Below are 22,395 nucleotides of genomic sequence, written 5' to 3'. Positions count from 1 at the left end.
ATTCTACCTTCTTCAGAATTAGAACGATAGAAAAACAGTCGGTTAAAAAATAACCCTTTTCCTCCTCTCTACAGAGTAATGTTGTTCATCTTCGCCCTGCCAGTGATGCAAGTGATCCTCTTCTGTCTGGCGATCGGTAGGGATCCAACGGGGCTAAAATTGGCGATAGTAAATCACGAGATGTTCTACGAGAATATGTCCTGTCCGGTGTCGGAGAACTGTGAGTTCACCCACCTAAGTTGTCGGTACCTGAACTTCTTGGACAACGAGACGATGATCAAGGTAACGCCAGAAAGTTTCATCGATTACGATTATCGTTCGTGAACATTATAGAGGATCTCGTATTTATTTATTTTATTTTTCAGGAGTATTATCGAGATCCCGACTCAGCGACGGACGCCGTGCATCGGGGGGATGCCTGGGGGATGTTGTACTTTACCGAGAACTTCACAGACGCCCTCGTCGCCAGAATGGCCCTGGGGAGGGAGGCAGACGACGAGACTTTAGACCAGAGCGAGATCAGGGTCAGGCTCGACATGTCCAGTGAGTCTGATTATTTCGAATGTTCACTCTTATACATACATACAGTACACGATTAGCTATAATATAATACACTGTTATTCAGGAATAGAAATTTGAAATTCCTATTTTTATATGTATCATATATTATTATTTATACCATATGAATTTATTACTAGACTGCGGAATATACATATATGCATTCATAGCATATTGTATGAGTGTATGAAATATGATAAATGATAAAGCTAACATTAGATCTGATATATTTTCTGTTTTATTGTAGTCATAGTAAGATCCTTACAAATCACTTTGAAGAAATATGTATGTCCGTTGCATAAAGTTCCGCAGTCTAATTATTATTACTCGATCTGAAAGAAATGTTGACGCAAACTTGTCTGTCGTCATTTTTGTACATCGAACGATCGTACTCGACTTATAATTCAATCTCCGTCCGAAATCGATCATTGCAGATCAGCAGATAGGACTGATGCTAGCGAGGAACCTCCAATATTCCTACAGAGACTTTGCGAAAAATCTTTTGTCGGCGTGCGATCAGAATACCAAATTGGCGGACGTGCCGATCCAGTTCAACGATCCGATATACGGCACGAACGAGCCCAGTTTCACCGACTTTGTGGCGCCTGGAGTGATTTTGACGTGAGTTTGACATGACTATACGTACGTATACGTACGTACGTATTATTGTGTACCCATATGGGGCGGAAGAGATACATAACGCGAAGAGCTACAGATAATTCACCATAGTAACCACGAATCTCTTTTATCGAAAGAAATTTCTTCTCCTTAGCATTGTCTTCTTTCTCGCGGTGGCTCTCACATCGTCAGTCCTGATCATCGAGAGGATGGAGGGTCTGCTGGATAGAAGCTGGGTCGCTGGCGTAACGCCTGGAGAGATTCTCTTTTCCCACGTGATCACCCAGTTTGTGGTGATGTGCGGTCAAACCGCCCTTGTCCTGATCTTCATGATTCTAGTGTTCGGTGTCGAGTGCAAAGGAGACATCGGCTGGGTAATCGTGCTCACGATACTTCAAGGCCTCTGCGGCATGTGCTTCGGTGGGTAGCAAGTAGCAAAACAGATTTTCATTGTCCTCGTGTTGCAATAGCGCCAAACCGTTACACCAAGTTTCGCGTCGTTGATCGTTTCTTTAGCGGTTTTAACACCGGTGATTGCCTCGGGTCGCAGGTGCGTCCAGCAAAAACTGGATCCGTCTCTGGATCAAATCGCCCCGCCTGTGCTTCGAGAACGATTACTTACGTAATTCGTGTTGGAGCATGCACGTGAGACCCGCTTTTAGTTTTACGATTTCTCGCCGGACGTTGAACGTTGATTACGGTCTCATTCGATTACGAAGCGATTCGCGTTTCAATTCTCTCGCGGAAAAGGTTTCGAATTCAGGGATAGATTAGCGATACTATTCAATTGAGATATCGATATTTTCTATCGTTCGTTTAAATAAATGATTTTTTTTTTCATTTTTCGATTTTATTATAATAGATTTAATTTCATTTCAAGTATGAATATTGATAATATTGATATTTTATCCTTGATATACATACATACATGTGTATCGATACCAAACATTTCAATCCTACATATGTAAATATAAACTGTGACCATATATTATGTTCTTTTTTCTTTGCAGGTTTCGTGATTTCAGCGATCTGCGAACTTGAACGGAATGCGATCCAGCTGGCTCTGGGCAGTTTTTATCCTACGCTTCTATTGAGCGGTGCGTAGAAATACATATATACTTTATTAATCGAATAGGCAGCAGTTCATTGAAGAAGGAATCGAAGAATCGGTACGTTCGTTATTGGTACAGAAATCATTTGACTCGTTTCCTCGTAGGTTGCCACGATCGAGGCTGACTTAGCGTGACATTTTCCTCAGACCTAACCTAGACCTAACCCAGATAAATTGTCGTATACGAATCGCCGAAACTATCGGCCATCGCGATTAAATGTCAAGCGGTAAAAGTGAAAGTCGCACTCGCGTTCTTAATTCTCGGGATGTTCGAGCATGCAGCTTGAAATCATACGAACGTGATACCAAATGAAAATAGAGTCTTATTCCTTCTTTAATTATACTCCATCGAGTCACCGAAATACATATACTATATACATATAGACGAACAAGCAGATCAGCGGATATAGAGTAAAGTCCATGGTGCAATTTACATAACCCGTTATTTATTTATTCTATTACGAGGAATAATTAGGTACTCCGTTACGTCGTACCGAACAAATAGACCGCGGATAGTCACGAAATTTATTAATGAAAATTTTTTTTTTGAATAAATATGTAAATTTTTAACAATTGCGTTGAACGGTTTTATACAGCACAGGAAGTCATTAAATTTTTATTCTAACCATTTCTTGGTATCTATTATACTATTCAAGATATGTATATGTATCTATAGGAAAATAGGAAAACACACCTTAAACTTTAAGGGTACGTGTCCATTTGTAATGTATCCTCGTATCGTATCACCGTTGCGTATCGTCGTATCGCATTTTCATACGCAACAAGTGGATACACACCTGAAGGGGTGGTTTCACCTAAGGAAACCGAATATCAGCAAAAACGAAAAATTGCCCGATACTTCCATAGAGATCGCCTAGATATCTTTAGGGAAAGCATAGCCGCGTAGGGATAAAGTGACACATAGTAGAGGGGGTAATATACATATACATATTGAAAATGCACGACGTTAAGCTTTCGTTCGTAGTAGTATCTTGGCATGGTGTAGAACTAGTCAAGCGTCCAGTGGTGAGGATATCGTATGAACACTCAGTGCCCAGGAGCTTTCGAACACTCATCGATAGTTTACTGTATTAGTGTATACGTATAGCTCTACGTGACGTGTCAACTTGTGTCTCAACAATAGGAAATTCCCCTAAAAACGCTGCCTTCGATTAATACTTACAATAGATAAAATATAAAATACAACCGTTAACAAGATTCTCCTGATAAAATTTCAGGCGTGATTTGGCCCGTAGAAGGTATGCCAACGTTCCTACGGTACATATCCCAGGGTCTGCCGTTAACAATGGCGACAACGTCGTTGCGTTCGATGCTGACCAGGGGCTGGAGCATCTCGGAGCCGGACGTCTACAACGGTTTCATCTCGACCATCATCTGGATCGTGTTGTTCCTCACGATAAGCATAATGGTGCTCAAGTTCAAGCGTGGATAATTCAATCATCCTATTGGGAATCTATCAGTAGCCGCGCAGACGGGAACGAAAGAGAGAAAGAAAGCTAAAAAAGGGGCACACTTATTGGGCTCGTCGTCGAACTTGAGTCGTTGAACACACGAGCTTGGAAAATTCTAGAAGCGAAAAGGGGTGTCGTTTCCGTGGCTTCCTCGGCGACGATCTCGTTTAGATCATCTGTGCGTGGACCTCCGAACCATGTGATGATGATGATGATGACGATGCATCATTGTGCGGTTGATCGTGTGCTCTTTAACTTGTGAACGTTTTACTTGAACGAATGAATGTAGTCGTGTGAACAAAGTATGCGTCTGGGTGTTCCTCGGGGACTGAACTCTTTCTTCTCTTTACTTCCGTTTTTCTTCTTCTTCTTCTTCTTCTTCTTCTTCTTCTTCTTCTTCTTCTTCTTATTCTTCTTATTATTATTATTATTATTATTATTATTATTATTATTGTTTGTAGTTGAAAGTCTGTAATATATATACATATATTACCGTGTATTTCTCGGGGGGTTCTCCGTGGGAGGGTACTCGTCGTCTCGTCTCGATTACTCTCTACTTGTTCCGAGAACTACGTTAAGTACCTTGTATTTAAAGATATATGTATATAAGTATATATATATATATATATATCGTGGAGAATTACGCTTAGAATACTCAAAGTATCCTAAGTTTGTGAAGAGCATCCCGAAGCGAACCGAGGAGACGACGATTCATACTATGTATACGGTGTCTCCGTGGTGTCCACGGTGTTAAAACATCTCCCACGGACGGACGTATTTGGGATTGTGTGAGTTGTAAGTTCGCTAAGTTAACGTGTTAGTTAGTTAGAATGTAGGACAGTCTTACTTGCCCATGACTTAAGCGTATATATGAATATGTATTTAAATCGTGTGCGCGACAACCGACTCGACCGGGTTAGAAATCGCTACACAGTGGTACATAATGTCTTATTTTCTTCAAATCGGTACACAGGTCGTAATTTTCGAATAAATTTGAAGCTCTTTTTTTTTTTTTTTTTTAAATTCTTCATAATGAAATTCTCCATTCGTTGCTCGTTCACTTATATCTAACGAAACATACGGACTTTTAGAATGATCAGAAATTCAAAATGACAAAGCAAATTTTCAGGAAAATAATTTTTGAATTTTTGAATTAAATAATGAATGAAAAAAAAAGAGCTTCAAATTTACTAAAAAAAATTATGACTTATAGACTGATTTGAAAAATATAATTTATTGTGTACCAACATGACCCTCCCCGATCACGTTTCGCGCATCCAGAAAGGAGAATGATGATGTTGATGTGTATACTCGCGTGAAAAGTAAAAGAATCATCCCCGAGCGATCGTGAATTTTATAAATATAATCAACTAGCGTTCTGCACGGTTTTGTTGTAAACACGCATTTGCGGTAAGCGCGCGCGACCCACGGATTCTAGGACCCCACGGACATGTACCATATTATAGCATATAAAGAATCATAACGGTTACGTTTTATACACTTATCGATGCGATTCGCGTCGCGACGTATCTTTAGTTGAATTCTCGCGCGATATTCTGCCCCTGGATGGGACGTCCGAATAGAAATGAAGGGGACACTTAGATAAGACCCAGAAAACGGTGTGTACATTTCTATTTTCATTACGATAATTCTGTGTATAAAATTACAAAAATAAGGAAGCAAAGAAAGGTTTTACAAAAAAATATACAAAACACTTAGATATGTCGTACTACACGTGTGTTGGTCCCAGCTGTCGGAAGAACTATTCTCAATATTGTCGGCGACTGCATGTAGATGAGCTCTCCCTCGTGATCGCGAATTAGTGCCAATCTGGTTACTTAATCGACGTCAATTTGTACTTTTCCTGCTCAGCGAACCACTCGCTGTTGTTCTCCACGGCACGCTTCCAATACTCTGCGAGCCAATTGAAATTGCAATGTTAATTATGTCGTCGGCCTACGCGTGTACGGGACGGTTCGAGAGTTCAGGTACGCGGCTGACATGATACTGATAGAGAAACAACGAAGTCGCGAACGATGTGAATTCGTAATTCAATTTGAACGTACGCTGCGTCGAATGTCCTACACCTACATACTTTCCTGTATTAACTGGCCAATATTTCCGACTTTGTGATTTACCGACCACCAAAAGCATTATTCGAATCGCATAGTACAGCCTGTCGTCGGGTAATTCATGGTGCAAACAGAAATCGAAAACAGAATCTGAAGATTTTTCGCTAGAAGGCGTTTCACATATGACTTATCTCTGTACAAGCAACCGTTTGGTTGTATCCTCATTACAGTTAACATCCTGCGAAATATTATATCGGGTAATTGCGTAGTAACCTCAAACGGCTCGTCTACAAGGTGGACCACGAAAAGTGATCTGCTTAGATCTTTATTCTACTGCTAGCTGTTCGATCGAACATTTTTTTGCATTCTTAACAATCAATGTAGACGTCATAGGTACATAGAACTACATAAGCAGTAGTGTCTTAACCGTTTACGCGAGTTTATTGCAGCTGATGGACACCATTTTGAATATTGTTTTGAAGAAGGTAAATGATATTTTCTTAATGTTCCTTGGGTTTAGAAGAAAAACAATTATTTGTTACGACGTCTTAGTATCCACTAAAAGATGGGCGTGAAAAATTATAGGATTGTCTATAAAAAAAAAATCTGAAAGCTTTCCTTGAATCGTGTTACACTAGCTAAAAAAAATGTTCGATCGTACAGTTATGTAGTAGTAGAATAATCTAAGCTGATTGAAGAGGAAAACTCGTGGATACTCGAGCGACGTACATATGTACGTACCAATCAGTTCATTGATAGTGCCGTTGGTGCCGTCGTATTCCTCCGGTAAAATATAATTCGGCAGCGTCTCGTACAGCTTCAATTTGCCCCGCGCGTACACATGCACCCGTTGCTTCAATTTCCCCTTCATGAAGCCCCTGAAGATGTTCAGCACCACGTTGACGAACCTGGGCGAATTGATGAAATTCAACGCGTGTATCCTGACCGGATAGCAGTCTTGCCAGGCGTGCACCAAATTCTTGATCACGTTCAACGACAATTGAAACACGTGCTCGTACGTCATGCCACCGATGTCCAGAATCGCGGTGACCCCGTGAATGGTCATCGACTCATGATCTCTCAACGCCAGATCCAATACCATCAGGGCGGCCTGATTCGAAAACACGTGAAATCCTTATCGTTTCTCGATTGTACCTAATTCGATTTCATTACCAGGAGACATTACGTATTCTTTTGTTTCGTTGGTTGTAATTTATAAGTTCCGTTCTTCGGGAGCGTACCTTCAACATGTCCGCCATTTTGTGCCGCGACGGATTGTGCGCGGCCGCGCGTACGATCACCACCATTCTTCCCTCGTTGTCCAGCTTTCTTAGGGGCAACAGCACTCTGTGAAATCGAAGCATTATCCACAGTGGTGTTATGTAATGTATTATTAGTGGATTTGCAGATTTTCGATTCTAGAGTATAATGGATACAAACTGGATGAAATTAGAGATGTTGTAATATCTTTAATTGTAATTATCCCGCAATCCTCATGAAAATTGAAACAATTACTCTATTCAACATACTATTTCGTGAAAGTGTTATGAATAAATTCAAAAAATTCTCCTGGTAGACGTAAGTCCAAACACGACAGAATTCAGACTATTTTCAATATGTAATACATTATTCAAATCGGTACACTGATAGAGTAAAAGTTTAACATAGTTATTCACGCGTGATTCATTCTTTGTATTTACATCGCAGACGACCTTTGAGCCTGCGGGGAGAGAGGAATATCGATAACCGATTTCGAGTCGATTAGCCGACTAGATGAGCGGTTCGAAAAGTTCCGATCAAGCTGTTTGGACTTTTTCAGAAGTTCAAACTTCTTTGTTTCCGAACCCATCGCTAGCTTTCAACATCACAAATGCAATTGGAGATTTACTATAAACATCGATGACCATTTACTTCCGAACTGTAACGAATCTATCAGCCACTGATACGGTATCAGTGACAGCGTGATCTCGTGCGAGGCAGAATGTGACCAAGTACTGATCGTGACCGGTACATAGAGGAACCGCGATAACGAGAACGATAATGATTAAGATACGTTTCCCGGGTGCTACTGCATTTCTGTTTTGGCATTCGTAAATGCAAACAAACGAGGAACGTTTTATTATAGAGAGATTGGGCTTTAGGCATTACAAATTTGTTAAATTACCCGAGATCGAAGAGTTCTTGCAATTTTGGCAGACACGGATTCCTGTCGGTGTACCATTCCGGCACGGTTGCCCTCTGTTTGTAATAATTTCGCAGTTTGCTTTTCGCTTTATCCACATTGAACTTGCTGGCTCGCAAAAACCGCAGCAAAAAGAAGTCGTCTGCAAAAAAACCCATAGAAGCTTCTTTATTCGATACCGCCAAAGGGGAAAGAAAGGACACCAGAGATTCCATTTTCGAATTTATTTTAGAGCAGGATATACCAGTCGGCGCGTCTAGTTCGTCGTTCTCTACGATCCAGCGTTTAAGTTCCGCAATTTTAATCGGTCTGTCTTTGTCCGTCTCGTTCAAATATGCCGCCGCGTACTCCTTCTCTTCCGGCGACATCGTACAAATGTATTCTTTCAACATAACCATGGTCCATGGAGACTCCGCCGACTTCCAGCCACTCATCATCGTCTGTCAATGTCACGCGCAAAAGGTTCAATTCTTCTGTCGCATTTGTTTCAATTCTCACGACGTTACGACGAAAACTGTCGACAAAGACCTGCGGAATGCTGCGGAATGAACAACTACGCGGTCTTATGTATAGAAATGAAGCGATAACGAAGGACAGAAGCGGCGCTGGAGTAACGTCTCTCTTGCTCGCACATCGCAAAGGGAGGGGAGTAAGCTGTCAAAATACAGCCGTAAGCGAATCCTGACCAATAACCCCCCATTAGAAAGAAACTTATGAAAGCATTATGAAGCTTTGAAGATCGTACCACAGACGAGGTGAGACGAGGTACAGGAGTAGACATTTTATCCAATGTATTTCTTCGACTCACTTTTCTGTCGCTTTAGTGTCACTACCTACCGCAAATTCACCGTTCTCGTAACGGAGAGGGCGTTAAAATCACAGCTTTTAAGGTATCTGTCCTACAGTTTAGGTGGGCCACCAACTCCCATAATGTGGAAAGTCTATTCTTATACCTCGTCGGTGCTTTTAAAGAATAGAATGTACGATTATTTACATTTACATACATTAATATTTATAAATTGAATAACGTTGTTACGAGAAAATAATAAGATCAATATACGTATATGTATGTATGAAACAGATGAGAGAAAGTTCCAACTTCCAAAACAAAATCTGTTCATTCGCACATTTCACACTCAAATTTGTGGGAAACAATAAGTACGTCAATTCAGTAAAATGTAAATGAATGTATTTATCCTTGAATCTGTCGCGCCAACGTTCGACACACGATTGACCGGATAAAATACACAGGTTGTTATACCCGACACAACAGCGCGACCGGTGGAATGTTAAAAACAAAAGGAACAAATATAATAGAAGGTGAAGAATATTCAAAATGTTGTATTCTATTTCGTGGAAATAGATACTGGAGAGGGAAACAAACCCACTCTCATCCAACGGCCAACACACGACTTATTGAAGATCGCCGAAGCCATAGAGACATGTCTATGGCCGAAGCAAGCGGCGATCGTGACATCGTGACCCGTCGAAGGCGGCCACCGCCGTCAGTGATACACCGTTTAGTTCACTTTGGACAGCTCTTACACCATTATACGGATAGCTTTCGTTTAGATAAAGCACTCGATTTGTAGCTGAAAGAACGTAGATTAATCGCCTGCCATTGACAATAACCATAAACGACCGGATTAATGTTAAAATCGCATTTAATCGCGGAGTACCACTATTTTTTGACCGGTGGCGCCATCCGTGGAGAATCGCTGAAACTGCTAGCCAATTATATGGCTACCAGTTTCAGCGGTTCGCCACGGATGGCGCCACCGGTCAAACAAATAGTGGTACTCCGCGATTAAATGCGATTTTAACAGTGTTCTGGTTGTTTATTGTTATTTTCAATGACAGGAGATTAATCTACGTTCTTTCAGCTACACGTCGAGTGCTTGGTCAAACTAATGCTGTCCATATAACGCCGTGAGACCAGTCCAAATATGAAGTAAACGAGGAGTGCTTGACGGGGCCCAGTGACCTGACGGCATACATATATACATACATATTATATATATGTGTATCAAGTATAGAAAAATGGCATCCGAGGTACGTAAACATAACTTATTTTATAAACTGTGTGTCGTTATGTTTAATGATTTTTTATCGATGGTATTAAGTCTTCATGGAATCAGGTATTTCTAATGAAAAAAGTGAACAGTATAACAATCAAACAGTACTTTTAGTTTTCTAGTTAAGCTAAATCGACGTCAAGAGCCGTGTGTCATGGGACGTAGTCGTACACCATCCCCATTAAGGAGAAGAGATCGATCGCGAGATCGCGACCGTGAAAGAGAACGCGATAGAGATCGCAGAAGAAGACGGTCTCGTGAGAGACGAAGAAGGTACAGCCTTGTATTTTCTGTGCTATCGTAAAATGTGTGAGAAATTCCGTTCGAAATTTACAATAATTGGAAAGAGAGCGTGAACGAGATCGAGAAAGGCATAGACGTTCGTATAGTAGATCCAGATCCAGAGATAGACCCAAACCTAAGCAAAAGCCTACTGCAACAGAACGTCCCATTGTGACAGGTAAATTCATGTCCTAACAACAATGCTGTTACAATGGATCGTGAATGAGCTTCTTTAAACAAATATCTTACAGAGGCTGATCTTCAAGGAAAAACACCCGAAGAACAGGAAATGATGAGAATAATGGGTTTTTGTGGTTTTGATAGTACCAAGGGTAAAAAGGTCGATGGAAATGATGTAGGCGCTGTCCATGTCATCTTAAAAAGAAAATATAGGCAATACATGAATCGAAAAGGAGGATTCAATAGACCATTGGACTTTGTGGCATAAAGCATTTGTTTTGTGCATGCAAATTTATCAGAAAATTAGCGAAAACAAACCAACATGTGGATACTTAAGGAACCCTGTTTCGTGAGATTAATAATAATTGTAATAGTAAATGCACTAAAAATGATGAAAAGATCGTGTCAGAGGTATTTCAAGGACAAAAAATCTTTGAAAAATCATATGAATTCATTTATATTACATATACAAGAGCAATTCAATTTTCTATTCTACGTCGTTTCTTCGATGGCGTCGTGTCATCGGCGGCAGTGCTGCTTGACTTATCCGTGTTCAAGCTACGGATTTCATTTTCTGTAGCTTCAGAATACGATGGTGTAAGCTGTTAAACGAATGAAGAAATTTCTACAGTAAAATTATTCTGTTCTCAAAAAACTATAAGAAACGTGAATGAAATGCAATATGTGTAACATTATAAGTAATAATGAAAATATTATTACTTGGCTCACGTCCATTTTCTCAATACCTTCCACCAATTGTGGATTCTTGATTCTAAAGTCGCGCGTCACACTACGTTTCATGTAGTTCTCCAACGGTATCTATTATAAATATGTACAAAAGAGTGGCAGTGTTAATAGCCAATTAGGAAGAATTAATTTGCACTGCTTTGTATGTTATATATGTATGTATATTACTTACGCCAGTTCTTTTACCAAGTAATAATACTTCCTTGTTGAATTGCTCGATCTCGTAAACCACGCGCGGTATTATTTTAGTTTCCCTTAAAATTTTGTTTCTCTGCGCATAGGAGTCTGACTTGGAATTTAAATTGTTCTGATTTTCCTTTGGAAGATACAACATTAGGTAAAACAACAGGTTGTACACCGACGTAAACATACCTAACGTTGAGAGCTACTGTAATTACCTCAACGTGCGTGACTAGGTTGTAAAAGGCAGATTTTAATGGTTTACCAGCTAACTGTACCACTTGAATGAATCTATAATATACATACCAAATAGTTCGAGATTTACGGTCGTACACGGTATGCTCTACGTATTCAATACATACTTGACTGTTTGAAATGCTGCATTTTGACTGTTTGACTTTCCATAGAAATATTTTGTAAGGTTTCCAAGCAAATGATACAAACATTGTAAGTTCCTGAACGTAGTGTCCGTACACGGGCCTGGTTCTATCGACGTATTCACCAATGTGTGGAGTACTTGAATAAGATAGGACAACTGTTTACAGAGACTTCGTTCCTTCTCTCTTAAATTATTATTACCTGTTTGGATATCGCAATTGGTTTTTCTATTAAATACAAATGCTACCTTAACGTTTTTAACTGGCCATTTTGCATTCCTACTTACAGATTTCGTCGGCTGTTCCTTCATGTGCTCGAACTATGATATCTTCGGCTTTTAAGCGCAACAACAACCAAGAAGCATTGTTTAATTTTTCCTTTATGTGATCGTTTAACGCGTTATAGATTTGCATGAATGTTGCTTCACGTATAATTTTATATTGTTCGTTCGATGTGAGTTCGCTCTGTTTTCGTACAGAGACAATGGTAAGAGACGTCACAGCATAGAGAAAAAGGTGAAAAGAAACTTTCAAAGTTGTTACTCACATCATCGATAGCACCAACTTTTTCACATAGTTTCAGGCAGATTTCATTCAATATTTCTCCGTACTCTTGCGTATATTCTTCTAAGCGTAACAAAAGCGGAATTGCAACAGAAACGATTGAACTTTCAACTTCTTTTGTTTGAGCAATTTCTTTGACGCACTTGAATACCTTTTTTATCAAATACGAAACGAAAGTAATAATGATAGTAATAATAATGCTAATATTTACAAAGAACGAAACTTCGATGGGATACACATCGCATAATTAATCGATATACCAACTTTTTCACCGTTGCAGTTTGCGAAATTGATTTTATAGGCGAACTGTTCTATAACTTGTAACAGAAGAAATGGTATTTTCTTACTCGCGGTGTCACTTGTTTCTTCAGCGAGTGATTCTATAAAATAAACGTTTAACGAGGAAATAACTTGTTGCAGTTGAAAATTAACGTCCTTTGATACAGAATCCTTCTTCGTTTGTGACTGTACTACAGTATTAATAAATAAGCATTTTAAAGTAACAAACATTCGTCAAATAATGTGGGAAATTGTAACATCGATACGTTAACGTTACCTACACATCGTCTCGAGAAATCGTGGCAACTCCGATGGGACTAATGTACATATACAATGAGAAATCTCCTTGTAGCATTGCAAAGCCGATACTGCTACCTGTTCGTCGTTTTTTACCGCATCAGTTAGATTCAATAAGAAGTATTTGTAAAGCAACCTACACAACAAGCGTACGACAAGATGTTCAAATATCAGGATGTACAGTAAATTCTTTTTTCGATTCAAAGTATGGAAGATTATGCATAGGCATTCCTTTTTTTTTTACTTACCCTCCGATCTCAATATAGATGTCAATGTACAGATTCGATTGGCCTCGACACGTATCCACCATTACCGACTTCGTTTTTTGTAAAAGTTGTTCGCATATGTGGAATATGTAACAACAAAAATTACCGTTTTCGCGAAGCATGACATTTCTGTTTTGACCCGTGTCAGGCCGTCTGCTTGTATGAAAATTCTATGTTTTATTATACGTATACTATGTTTTAAATAATAATTACCTTACCGCAGTAACACCATACTCACGAGTATAAAAGCGATAAACATTGATATATCGTATCCAAATCCATAACAGTACTTGGTATTTTAATATTACTTGATCTAATAAGTTTTTTTGTTGTATTGTTTACATCTTTATCCTTCTTAGCCTTAGCACCGTCTATTTTTTTCGTTTTTATCGATTGCTGTCAACAATACCGGAATGGACACTTTAGCTTTATACGCACTGTGAATGGAAAAGAGGTGATTCAGCAAGGTTGTGCCTTGTACTTTACCATTTTAATAAAGTCCACCGAACGGGAATATCCTCTAAACAAATCTTCAACGCTGTAACAAATATCTGAATTCTCTCTCAAAGACCATTCTCCTATTCGAAACGCTATTAAAGCCTCATAAATTGTAATTGTTATGCTAAGATTTTTCAATTTGATCTGAGATTTTGAAAAATCCTCAAAGAGATCCGTTCCTCGTCCCTACAAAAGTGTAATTGACAGATAATACATATGTATGTATATGAAGCATAACTAACGTTGCTTTTATTACCAGATTTAAATGTTCCAATTCAGTAGCTGCCATACGTCTGCACAGCGATTCCAAAACAGTGTGCAACTTATCAGATACATTTGACTTCCTCGAAATTTTACCCATATATATCTTTTGTATTGCAAATATCAGCTCTGCTATAGGTTCTTTTAAAATCACCTCCATACCTTCAATGTCTGCACACAATTCAAATTTTACAGGTGGCAAGACATTATTGTCTTCCTCGAGATAAAGACTCAAATGCGAAAGAAGCATATCCAACACGATTTCTGTTATTTCAGGATTTCTTGTAACAGCACCGTACAAGCCTGGGAACGTATTATCTGCTATAATAGTTTTCAGATTTTAAGTATAGTATAGAAAATAGGCATGAAATTCTTTTTATGAACCTTCGTATAAGTGTAGTCTAACTTGAAACTCGTAAGTTAGGCTTTTCTTTAATATATCTAGTATTTCAAAACATAAAGTTTTATTCATTTCGGTGATTGACTTCTCTTGTTGCGTATTATGTTCGAGAGTCACCTAAATGACACGATCAATAATTACTGTGATGATGATAACTTTACCAGCGAAATGTACATACATGTGTATGCATGTATGTATACCTGCGTTAACGTTGATCTGGCACTGGAGCTAATCGCATACGCTGAAGAACCGCTGCGTTGACTAAGTCTAAAGCTGCCCAAAGAATGCATTTTCGAGTATTTTAACATGTCGAGAAATCCAGTAACCGCCATTTGACGTTTTGATACACCTTTCCTGTAAAGAGCTTTTCTCAAAGTCAGAAAAAGATTTTCTCGTATATTAGGCGATACGTGCATCAATGGAAGAATTGCGTGCAAAACTTGATCAGCTGCTGCAGTAGGTAAAAGCAATAATCGTTCGAGAAGAGTCATAATCCAAACTTGATGATCCAAAACGATTACTGATAATTCACGACAAGCGTATTTTAAACAATCTAAAACATTTGTTTGTTCAAACCGATTGGACGATATTACATTTATCGGTCGGTTCGTGTCCTGGAATTCATGATTTGTTACCTGTATAATGCATCGTTGGTATTCCACCAACAACGATTTTATCAACCAACTCTTGCAATACAATGGCAACTGTGTCGTGTCGTTTTTTAATTATTTCTCGAATAATTTCTGTTCCCGTGTACCACACAACCGTCGTATTATTTTTCAGCTTTTGATCTGTACTCATTAACATGAAGGCCAGATCTATTAAACCCTTCAACACCATATGACGATCCTTGTTGCTGTAAGTGTAAGAAACAGTAGAATACGAATAGAGATGCGAAAGAAATGATAGATTGTTACCCACCTGGTGTCAATGATTCGTCGAATAATATTAATAATATTGATCTCAGAGGGTAAAAGTTGTCTAAGCCAAGCATTATTTTGTCTCTTTTCTTTGTCTAGACTATTGTTGATAATAGCAGCTTTCAATATTTCAAAAATCTAAAAGATACATCCTTTATGATTAGAACAAAACAAACAAAGTACACAAGTTTTTAAATAGCATAAAAACGTTTCTATTTATTGGAGTTACCAGTACCTGATCTGCGTATATACCAAACACAGACATTAGTACAGCAAGCATGAATGGTTGTAAGATGTATTCAGATGTGTAAGACACGGATTTAAGATAACGAATAAAATCCTTCAAATTCTCATGATTTAGTTGCACGTGCTGATACACATGATACAACACAGTGCTCTCTACATCCTTGACCTCTTTTATACTGACTGTGCCTATGTGAAGAGATTGAAATGAAATAAAAACTTAAAAATCTACTACAGAGAACTGCAGATTTTATAGATTATGTACCAACGTCTTCTAAGCTGTCCCTCTCTTCATTAGAAATTGCTTTCTGGTAACAGTACTCAAAATATTTACACAGCATATGTAAAAGGTACTGATTATCGTGATCTCTGCACAATTTTAGGGCTTGATAAACAAAAGGTGGCACTTGGCTAAGAGATAGCTCAGGCAAAGAATGACACAACGTTTTTATGACAACTCTGCGATCAGCTTTATCTAGAGCCATATCCCTTTACACAGAAATAGTCAATGAACAGCTTACATCGAATTGAAATATCTTTAAATATAAAATTATTTACCCAAACATTTTTGCTAATGATGGTAGATTGTCAATGTTCCATTGATAATTGCATATTGATTTGACAATCAATGATTTATACTCGGTTCCAGAGACTTCTGCATCCCTGTAAACAATATACTTCTCATCTTTCAGTGCTTCAAGTAGCACAGGTAACAAATCTTTCCACCTGGTAAAAAGTGATGGCGTTGTGAAGTTGGTACTGCTATATTTCACAAAATAAAGTAATTATAAGAAATGGAAGTTAATTTACCACTGTAATAAATCATTGTTGTCATCATGAATACAAGTTAGAGAAAAATCGACGAGTTTCAGGAGATGCTGCTTCGAATACTTTGGAAAATCGAGAATTACTCGATTTACGATCGAATCTACGTGTATTGTGGGTATTTTAGTTGTTCCTAAAATTCGTAAAGTAGACTCAACCAACATACGTCGTTTTAATTGACCGGCTTCGGAATCTGAAAATGCTTGGAAAATATCGTCCAGTATCTTTGGCGCATCTGCTTTACAGATGCTGCTCCGTATTATTTCTGCAAGCTGTTCAGATGTCTCTATTAATTGAAATATCTCTTATTATTAATCCAATCATCAATATAAGTTATTGTTACCTCTTCTACATTCAAATCTCGAACAAATGTCCTTAATTCTATTTGCTCGTCACGATCTCGTAAATTTTGAAATTGCTGATACATACTTCGACAATTAGAACAGGGTTTACACCACTATCGAGATACAGGACAAGAGAAGAAGTATTATTTTTCATGGAAAATACCGGTAATACGTAATTTTCACGTATTTGCAACGAAAAAATATCGTTGCACAAGGTACTTACACTGACGATGAACTCGTAAGTACTTACCAACTCCAAACTCCAATCAACGCGTATACAGAATTTTCAAGAGAAATTGATAGAAATAGAAAGTGATGAAAAGTGATAGAAAGCATTTATATATGCACATATGTGTTGAACACACGCCATGAAAGGATTTATATTTTATGGCTTTTATGTTATAACTCGGCTTCTGCTAGGGAAAAAAGTGTAGTGGCCAGTAGTGGCGTAACAGTGGCGTAAGGTCTCACTGCGTTATATGGACAGCATTGGTCTAGATGAAGCATTCGATTTGTAGCTTAAAGAACATAGATTAATCCCCTGTCATTGACAATAACAATAAACGACTAGAACGCAGTTAAAATCGCATTTAATCGCTGTTTATCAATATTTTTTTGACCGGTGGCGCCACCCGAGGCTATTCGCTCAAACTGCTAGCGAAATCATACCGACAGGTGAGTGAAAATTCCTAGTGATGGAAAAATGCGAATATCTCAGTAATTAAACGGTTAATGTAAAGGTTGCTAGTCTTAAACTATTCCCTATGATTTAATGCATCGACCGAATGCAGCAAAACGCCATAATTAGACAAATTATTCGTACCAGAGTTGATATGTATATTTGCTGTGTTGACAGAAATAATTCTTCCGTTTATGAGGTTCTGAGGTATTGAGTCGATGCACGGGATCGTTAGGAGTCATTTGAATCCAACTGCGTTCATTTTAAGCGCCTAATTATTAAGATATTCGCATTTTTTGATGAATAGGAATTTTCACTGACCTGTCGGTATGATTTGGCTAGCAGTTTGCGTGAATTGCCAGGGGTGGCGCCACCGGTCGAAAAAAAGTGGTAATCCGCGATTAAATGCGATTTTAAGTGTTCTGATCATTTACTGTGATTGCCAATGACAGGAAATCAATCTACGTTCTTTCAGCTACAAATTGAGTGCTTTAACTAAACGAAAGGTATCCGTATAACGGTGTACGAGCTGTCCAAAGTGAACTTACCGTGGTACGCATGACGAGATACAGTGTCAACCGTTGCAAATAAAGTGTGATTTTAACAGTGTTCTGGTCGTTTATTGTTATTGCCACTGACAGGAGATTAATCTACGTTCTTTCAGCTACAAGTTGAGTGCTTGTCCAAGACGAATCAGCCGTTATAGGGTACTATTCTACATTCTTTAAACTTCGAATGTAATGCATGACGAAGAAAAGTGTTGCCTGTTTAGTGGTTATGTGATTGCAACAGATTTCGATCGGATATACACTGCTAAACGAGCATCAGTTTTCCTCGTCATGGATTACAATCGAAGTTTAAAAAACGTAGATTACTATTCTCTAACGGCTGGAGACCAGTAATCGCAAGAACATTGTTAAAATCGCATTTGTTTGCAACGGTTGACACTGAATCTCGCCATGCGTACCCCGTTTAGTTCACTTTAAATAGCTTTTCCAACGTTCTATGGACAAGTTCCGTCTTGATCATGCATTCAGTTTGAAGCTAAAAGAACGTAGATTAATCTCCTGTCATTGAAAATAACAATAAAGAACCAGAACAATGTTAAAATCGCATTTAATCGCGGAATACCACTACTTTTTTGTTAGTGGTACTCCGCAATTAAATGCGATTTTAACAGTGTTCTGGTCATTTATTGTTATTGTCAATTACAGGGGAATAATCTACATTCTTTAAGCTACACGTTGAGTGCTTGGTCGAGACAAATGCTTCCTGTATAACGCTGTGAGACCTGTCCAAATATGAAGTAACCAGGAGTGTGCTTGACGGGACCCAGAGACAACAGTTGCAAACATTTGTGTATGATTTTAACAATGTTCTTGTGACTACTGTTTCTCAAGGAATAAATTTGCTTAATCTACCTTTTTTTAAACTTCAAATTTTGTGTTCGGTGAAGCCGACAGCTGTCCGTAATGTGTGACCATAGAGAAGAATTACTCCAGCGGTAGTTCTGTTCTTCGGTCTCGCTTCATCCCTACCATACGACCGCACAGTCTATTATATGTATATGCCTATGCTCCTACCACTTGGTATTGAGAATTACATCTATTACATCACATAATTATATACGCTCAACACGAAAAGGTATAGCAGTGGCGACGTCTACCGAGGGGCAAATTGATTGAATTGGCTCGTAGCTTGAGCGTTTTGCCGTAGATGGCATTACAATTCTTTTCTACTTCATTGTTAATTTATGACATATTAACCATAACTGAATAAAGTAAAATAAAAAACTGGGAATAATTGTATTCGAGCATGCTTTATATAATTTCAAGCCGTTTGCGACAAGTATGTACATATGTAAAGTTTTTTCTTGTAGACAGAAGACAAAGACGAGGCGGTTTGAATGCATGCAGCAATTCGGCACATCGGTATTTCGAGCAGAAATTCGACAGCAGGGTGATTGGACAAAGTAAATGGGTCAGGGTCGTTTCTTGCCGCGGCAGGACCGGTCGACGGCTTCGAATTCTTAGTCCAAGGTCGGAGGGGATAAGTCGACGATTTTATTAAGAGCAGAAAAAAAAGAGGATCGGGCGTGGTAGAGTAAAACGTTGGAACAATTACGCGTGTCCTTACGGCGAAAGTTTTTAGTAACCGGACCGAAACACACCCTTGTACCCCACCTGACTCCAGTCGGGTCGTTCGCGGTATATAAGATTTCGGCGGTACAAAGATCGGCATGCATTCGCTTTTGTACATTGTTTGAAGAATCACCGATCGTTTCTCACCGACCCGCAATGTTCTCCAAAGTAAGTATTGCTAATTGTAGGAATGAAAGTAAATTATCATGTTGGTGGACTTCGAGGGTACACGTTACCAAAGGGAATACATATATGTATATCCATTTATCTGTGTTTATACACGTATGTATCTACGTGTATGTGTGGAAAAATGTGTGCGGACAAAATAAAGAACGGTCTTTTGTTCATAGAATTAAATCGACGTATGTACATACGTATATATTGTATATTGTATATTGTATATTGTATATTGTATATTGTATATTGTATATTGTATATTGTATATGTATAAATAAGCCCCCTTGTCTGTTTTCAGATCGTAATACTCGCCTGCGTTTTGGCAATGACCAACGCCGGGTATTTGGGAACGGCTGCCACTGGAGAATATACTTTAACCACCGCAGCTTTGACATCGACATCGGACAACATCCTTCGTAGCACAGGAAATCTAGCGCAGATCGCGACCCAGTCGAAAACGATTTCTACACCGTTCTCTAGTAGCAGCAAATCCGATATTCGCGTGACGAACCCGGCCATCTATGCGCACGCTGCACCAGTAGTATACGCTGCGACACACACAGCACCCCTGGCTACACCTTTGGCCACGTCCTCGATAGCTAGTGCTCATCCGGGCTCGCTCCTCGGTGTAGCCTACTCACCGGCAGTTGCTGTTTCGCATATGGTTTACAGCAGTCCCATCGGCATCTCCTACTCCTGGTAATCGGACTCGGTATTCTTGTTATAATTTCACGGGTTCATTAAGAAACGCCGTTACTGTTTCTAATTCTGTGAAATACAGTACCTATAGATTAAACGTGTACCCGCTCAATCAATTGTTGCTTTTATTTATCCTCCGTTTCGATCGATGAGACGACAGGACGTTCTTTTTCTTACTCTCTATGGTTTTTACAAGTGTATGTATGTATGTATGTATGTATGTATGTATGTATGTATGTATGTATGTATGTATGTATACCACCAATGCAAATAATAATAAGGTTTCTGCAAGCAATAACGGGATAAGGTATCGTAACGATTCTATATTTCATCGATATTCGATTATTACATTCTGTGACAAGTAGTTTCTTTGCGTTGCAGTAACGATTCTTTCATAGCAAATATAGGGACGTGATCGATAGCGCCGAAGAATGAAGCTTCCGCCAAGCTCTCTTCGATAAATCCGTGGCCGTTCTCCGAATAGGTATGGTTCTTAGAGAACCTTGACTGCCCCTAAACCCCCTAAACCCCCTAAACCCCCTAAACCGTTCAAGGTTAAACCGTTCAGTCCCAGAGGGGCCGCTGCTATGCCGGTAGTTAAAGTCGGTCCAGCTGCGACCGCGGTTGTCAGCCCGGGTGCGAGAAGTGCCGTGGCCACTGGAGCTGAAATCCCATCATTGTAGAGATCATCGTGGTTGGATCCATACGTAAAGGTGGACCGAGAAAAGAAAAATTGCTCGAGTCATTAACGGAAAAACGTTAAATCGTGGTCTATCTCTAGTTGAATTTCAATCTAATATGTAATAAGTAAAACGTGAACCATGTTGTGATAACTCGGCTAGTCTAATATACACACCCACCCACGCACATATGACCCGAAGCGAGGTGGCTCAACGATTAACGGTCATGGTGATAAAAAACATTTAATGTGGAAAGCTAGAGAAGATTGAAAAAGAAGAAGAAGAAGAGGGAGAAGAACTAATGAGAAAAGCGGACTAAGATATCGGCGGTTCTAATGCGTAAAGGATCCGTAAAGGATGCGTAGGTCGGCAAACGATTCTCAAGAGTCCGAGTTTCTTGAAGACGCGTTTTCGTTCGACATCGCGAATACAAGAATACAACAGGGACAAGAGAAAACGACAACTCCACGATACATAACAGGAAAACCGGTACTTTGCGGTAGTAAGTGGGATAAGCTGCGGATTAGGTTGACAGCAATCTAGCGGCACCCTGCGATCAGGTGTACCTGCGAGAGCAGTATTTGCGAGTGTGACTACAGGCGTCACGATTCCTGGATTGTTAACGCGCACATCCGCTTTCCTGACGCTACTGAATGGCGTATCTACGCTCTTCGAGTAGGCTGATACGGCACCTAAGTTACCGATACCCCGTATCACGTTAGAGGTGGACGTCGCGATAGCCGGTACCGCAACCGTCGCTCCGGACAGACCAAGGGCTGCTGCTGTAGCCGGCTGCACCGCGACCGCTGCGGGCGCAGTCGCTGCGAGCAAACCACCGCCGATCACGCCTGCCTGCCCAACCGCCAGCAAGCAACCGCAGATAACCAAGAACTGAAAAAACATACACAAAATATCTATAATAACATGTGTACACATATACATACATACATATATAATAGTATACAGTATACGGTATAAATATCATATATGTATGTGTACGGAATCGTTTGTATTTTCTTTCTCGATCTAATACACGTGTTTCAAGTTCAATTTCGTTCGACTTTTACTCGTTTCTTCTCCGCTTTCCGACTTCGCGTCGTTTTGCAGAGTCTACGAAAGGGAAAATAAGAATCGAAATTTCTCGTTAGTTTCCCAGTGAAGTAAAACAAAAGAACGGAGAAAAGAAAGAAAAACACGAAACGGTTCTTCTACTCACCCTAAACATGATTAAAGGTTTATGCAGATTCTCTCTTTCACCGTTCGGAAGT

General features: G+C 39.4%; 6 protein-coding genes across 8 annotated transcripts in view; 3 read left to right on the top strand and 3 right to left on the bottom strand.

Annotated features, from left to right (window-relative positions):
• LOC107194345 (ABC transporter G family member 23) overlaps positions 1 to 4,159 on the top strand; it is a 46,892-nt gene extending 42,733 nt beyond the window's left edge. For all 3 annotated transcript variants that reach the window (XM_015583957.1, XM_015583958.1, XM_015583959.1), the window contains 6 exons: positions 75 to 282; positions 366 to 543; positions 993 to 1,179; positions 1,331 to 1,596; positions 2,187 to 2,273; positions 3,526 to 4,159. In XM_015583957.1, the coding sequence (XP_015439443.1) occupies positions 75 to 282; positions 366 to 543; positions 993 to 1,179; positions 1,331 to 1,596; positions 2,187 to 2,273; positions 3,526 to 3,740 (1,141 nt within the window). In that variant the 3' untranslated portion in view covers positions 3,741 to 4,159. The remainder of the gene's footprint in view (positions 1 to 74; positions 283 to 365; positions 544 to 992; positions 1,180 to 1,330; positions 1,597 to 2,186; positions 2,274 to 3,525) is intronic.
• A 774-nt stretch (positions 4,160 to 4,933) lies between these two features.
• LOC107194352 (alpha-tocopherol transfer protein-like) lies at positions 4,934 to 9,412 on the bottom strand. Its single transcript, XM_015583966.1, has 6 exons — positions 9,398 to 9,412; positions 8,258 to 8,541; positions 7,996 to 8,155; positions 7,073 to 7,178; positions 6,573 to 6,942; positions 4,934 to 5,673 (listed from the first exon to the last, which is right to left on the bottom strand). Exons 2-6 carry the CDS (start codon positions 8,448 to 8,450, stop codon positions 5,594 to 5,596), a joined length of 909 nt encoding a protein of 302 aa, XP_015439452.1. The 5' UTR covers positions 8,451 to 8,541; positions 9,398 to 9,412; the 3' UTR covers positions 4,934 to 5,593.
• A 626-nt stretch (positions 9,413 to 10,038) lies between these two features.
• On the top strand, positions 10,039 to 11,020 carry LOC107194353 (U4/U6.U5 small nuclear ribonucleoprotein 27 kDa protein). Its single transcript, XM_015583967.1, is given in 4 exon segments — positions 10,039 to 10,065; positions 10,203 to 10,361; positions 10,403 to 10,548; positions 10,622 to 11,020. Coding segments are annotated over 3 exon segments (462 nt in total). The 5' UTR covers positions 10,039 to 10,065; positions 10,203 to 10,242; the 3' UTR covers positions 10,819 to 11,020.
• Positions 11,021 to 11,029: 9 nt separating this feature from the next.
• Positions 11,030 to 16,836, bottom strand: LOC107194251 (Fanconi anemia group I protein). Its single transcript, XM_015583842.1, is given in 22 exon segments — positions 11,030 to 11,152; positions 11,271 to 11,369; positions 11,470 to 11,613; positions 11,696 to 11,768; positions 11,840 to 12,098; positions 12,130 to 12,319; positions 12,402 to 12,569; positions 12,683 to 12,888; positions 12,979 to 13,130; positions 13,243 to 13,413; positions 13,499 to 13,656; positions 13,747 to 13,944; positions 14,015 to 14,322; positions 14,404 to 14,536; positions 14,620 to 14,972; positions 15,055 to 15,275; positions 15,341 to 15,477; positions 15,575 to 15,771; positions 15,848 to 16,071; positions 16,141 to 16,308; positions 16,396 to 16,679; positions 16,751 to 16,836. Coding segments are annotated over 22 exon segments (4,050 nt in total). The 5' UTR covers positions 16,835 to 16,836.
• Positions 16,837 to 19,623: 2,787 nt separating this feature from the next.
• LOC107194315 (cuticle protein 76-like) lies at positions 19,624 to 20,514 on the top strand. The gene is made up of 2 exons (XM_015583919.1): positions 19,624 to 19,739; positions 20,047 to 20,514. The coding sequence occupies exons 1-2, from the start codon at positions 19,728 to 19,730 to the stop codon at positions 20,449 to 20,451; spliced, it is 417 nt and encodes a 138-aa protein (XP_015439405.1). The 5' UTR covers positions 19,624 to 19,727; the 3' UTR covers positions 20,452 to 20,514.
• A 426-nt stretch (positions 20,515 to 20,940) lies between these two features.
• LOC107194250 lies at positions 20,941 to 22,352 on the bottom strand. The gene is made up of 3 exons (XM_015583841.1): positions 22,344 to 22,352; positions 21,694 to 22,018; positions 20,941 to 21,110 (listed from the first exon to the last, which is right to left on the bottom strand). The coding sequence occupies exons 1-3, from the start codon at positions 22,350 to 22,352 to the stop codon at positions 20,941 to 20,943; spliced, it is 504 nt and encodes a 167-aa protein (XP_015439327.1).
• Positions 22,353 to 22,395: the final 43 nt, after the last annotated feature.

This window comes from Dufourea novaeangliae, unplaced genomic scaffold (assembly GCF_001272555.1).
Source record: "Dufourea novaeangliae isolate 0120121106 unplaced genomic scaffold, ASM127255v1 scaffold28, whole genome shotgun sequence".
Classification (NCBI taxonomy): domain Eukaryota; kingdom Metazoa; phylum Arthropoda; class Insecta; order Hymenoptera; family Halictidae; genus Dufourea; species Dufourea novaeangliae.
This window is presented reverse-complemented; position numbering and strand designations above follow the sequence as displayed.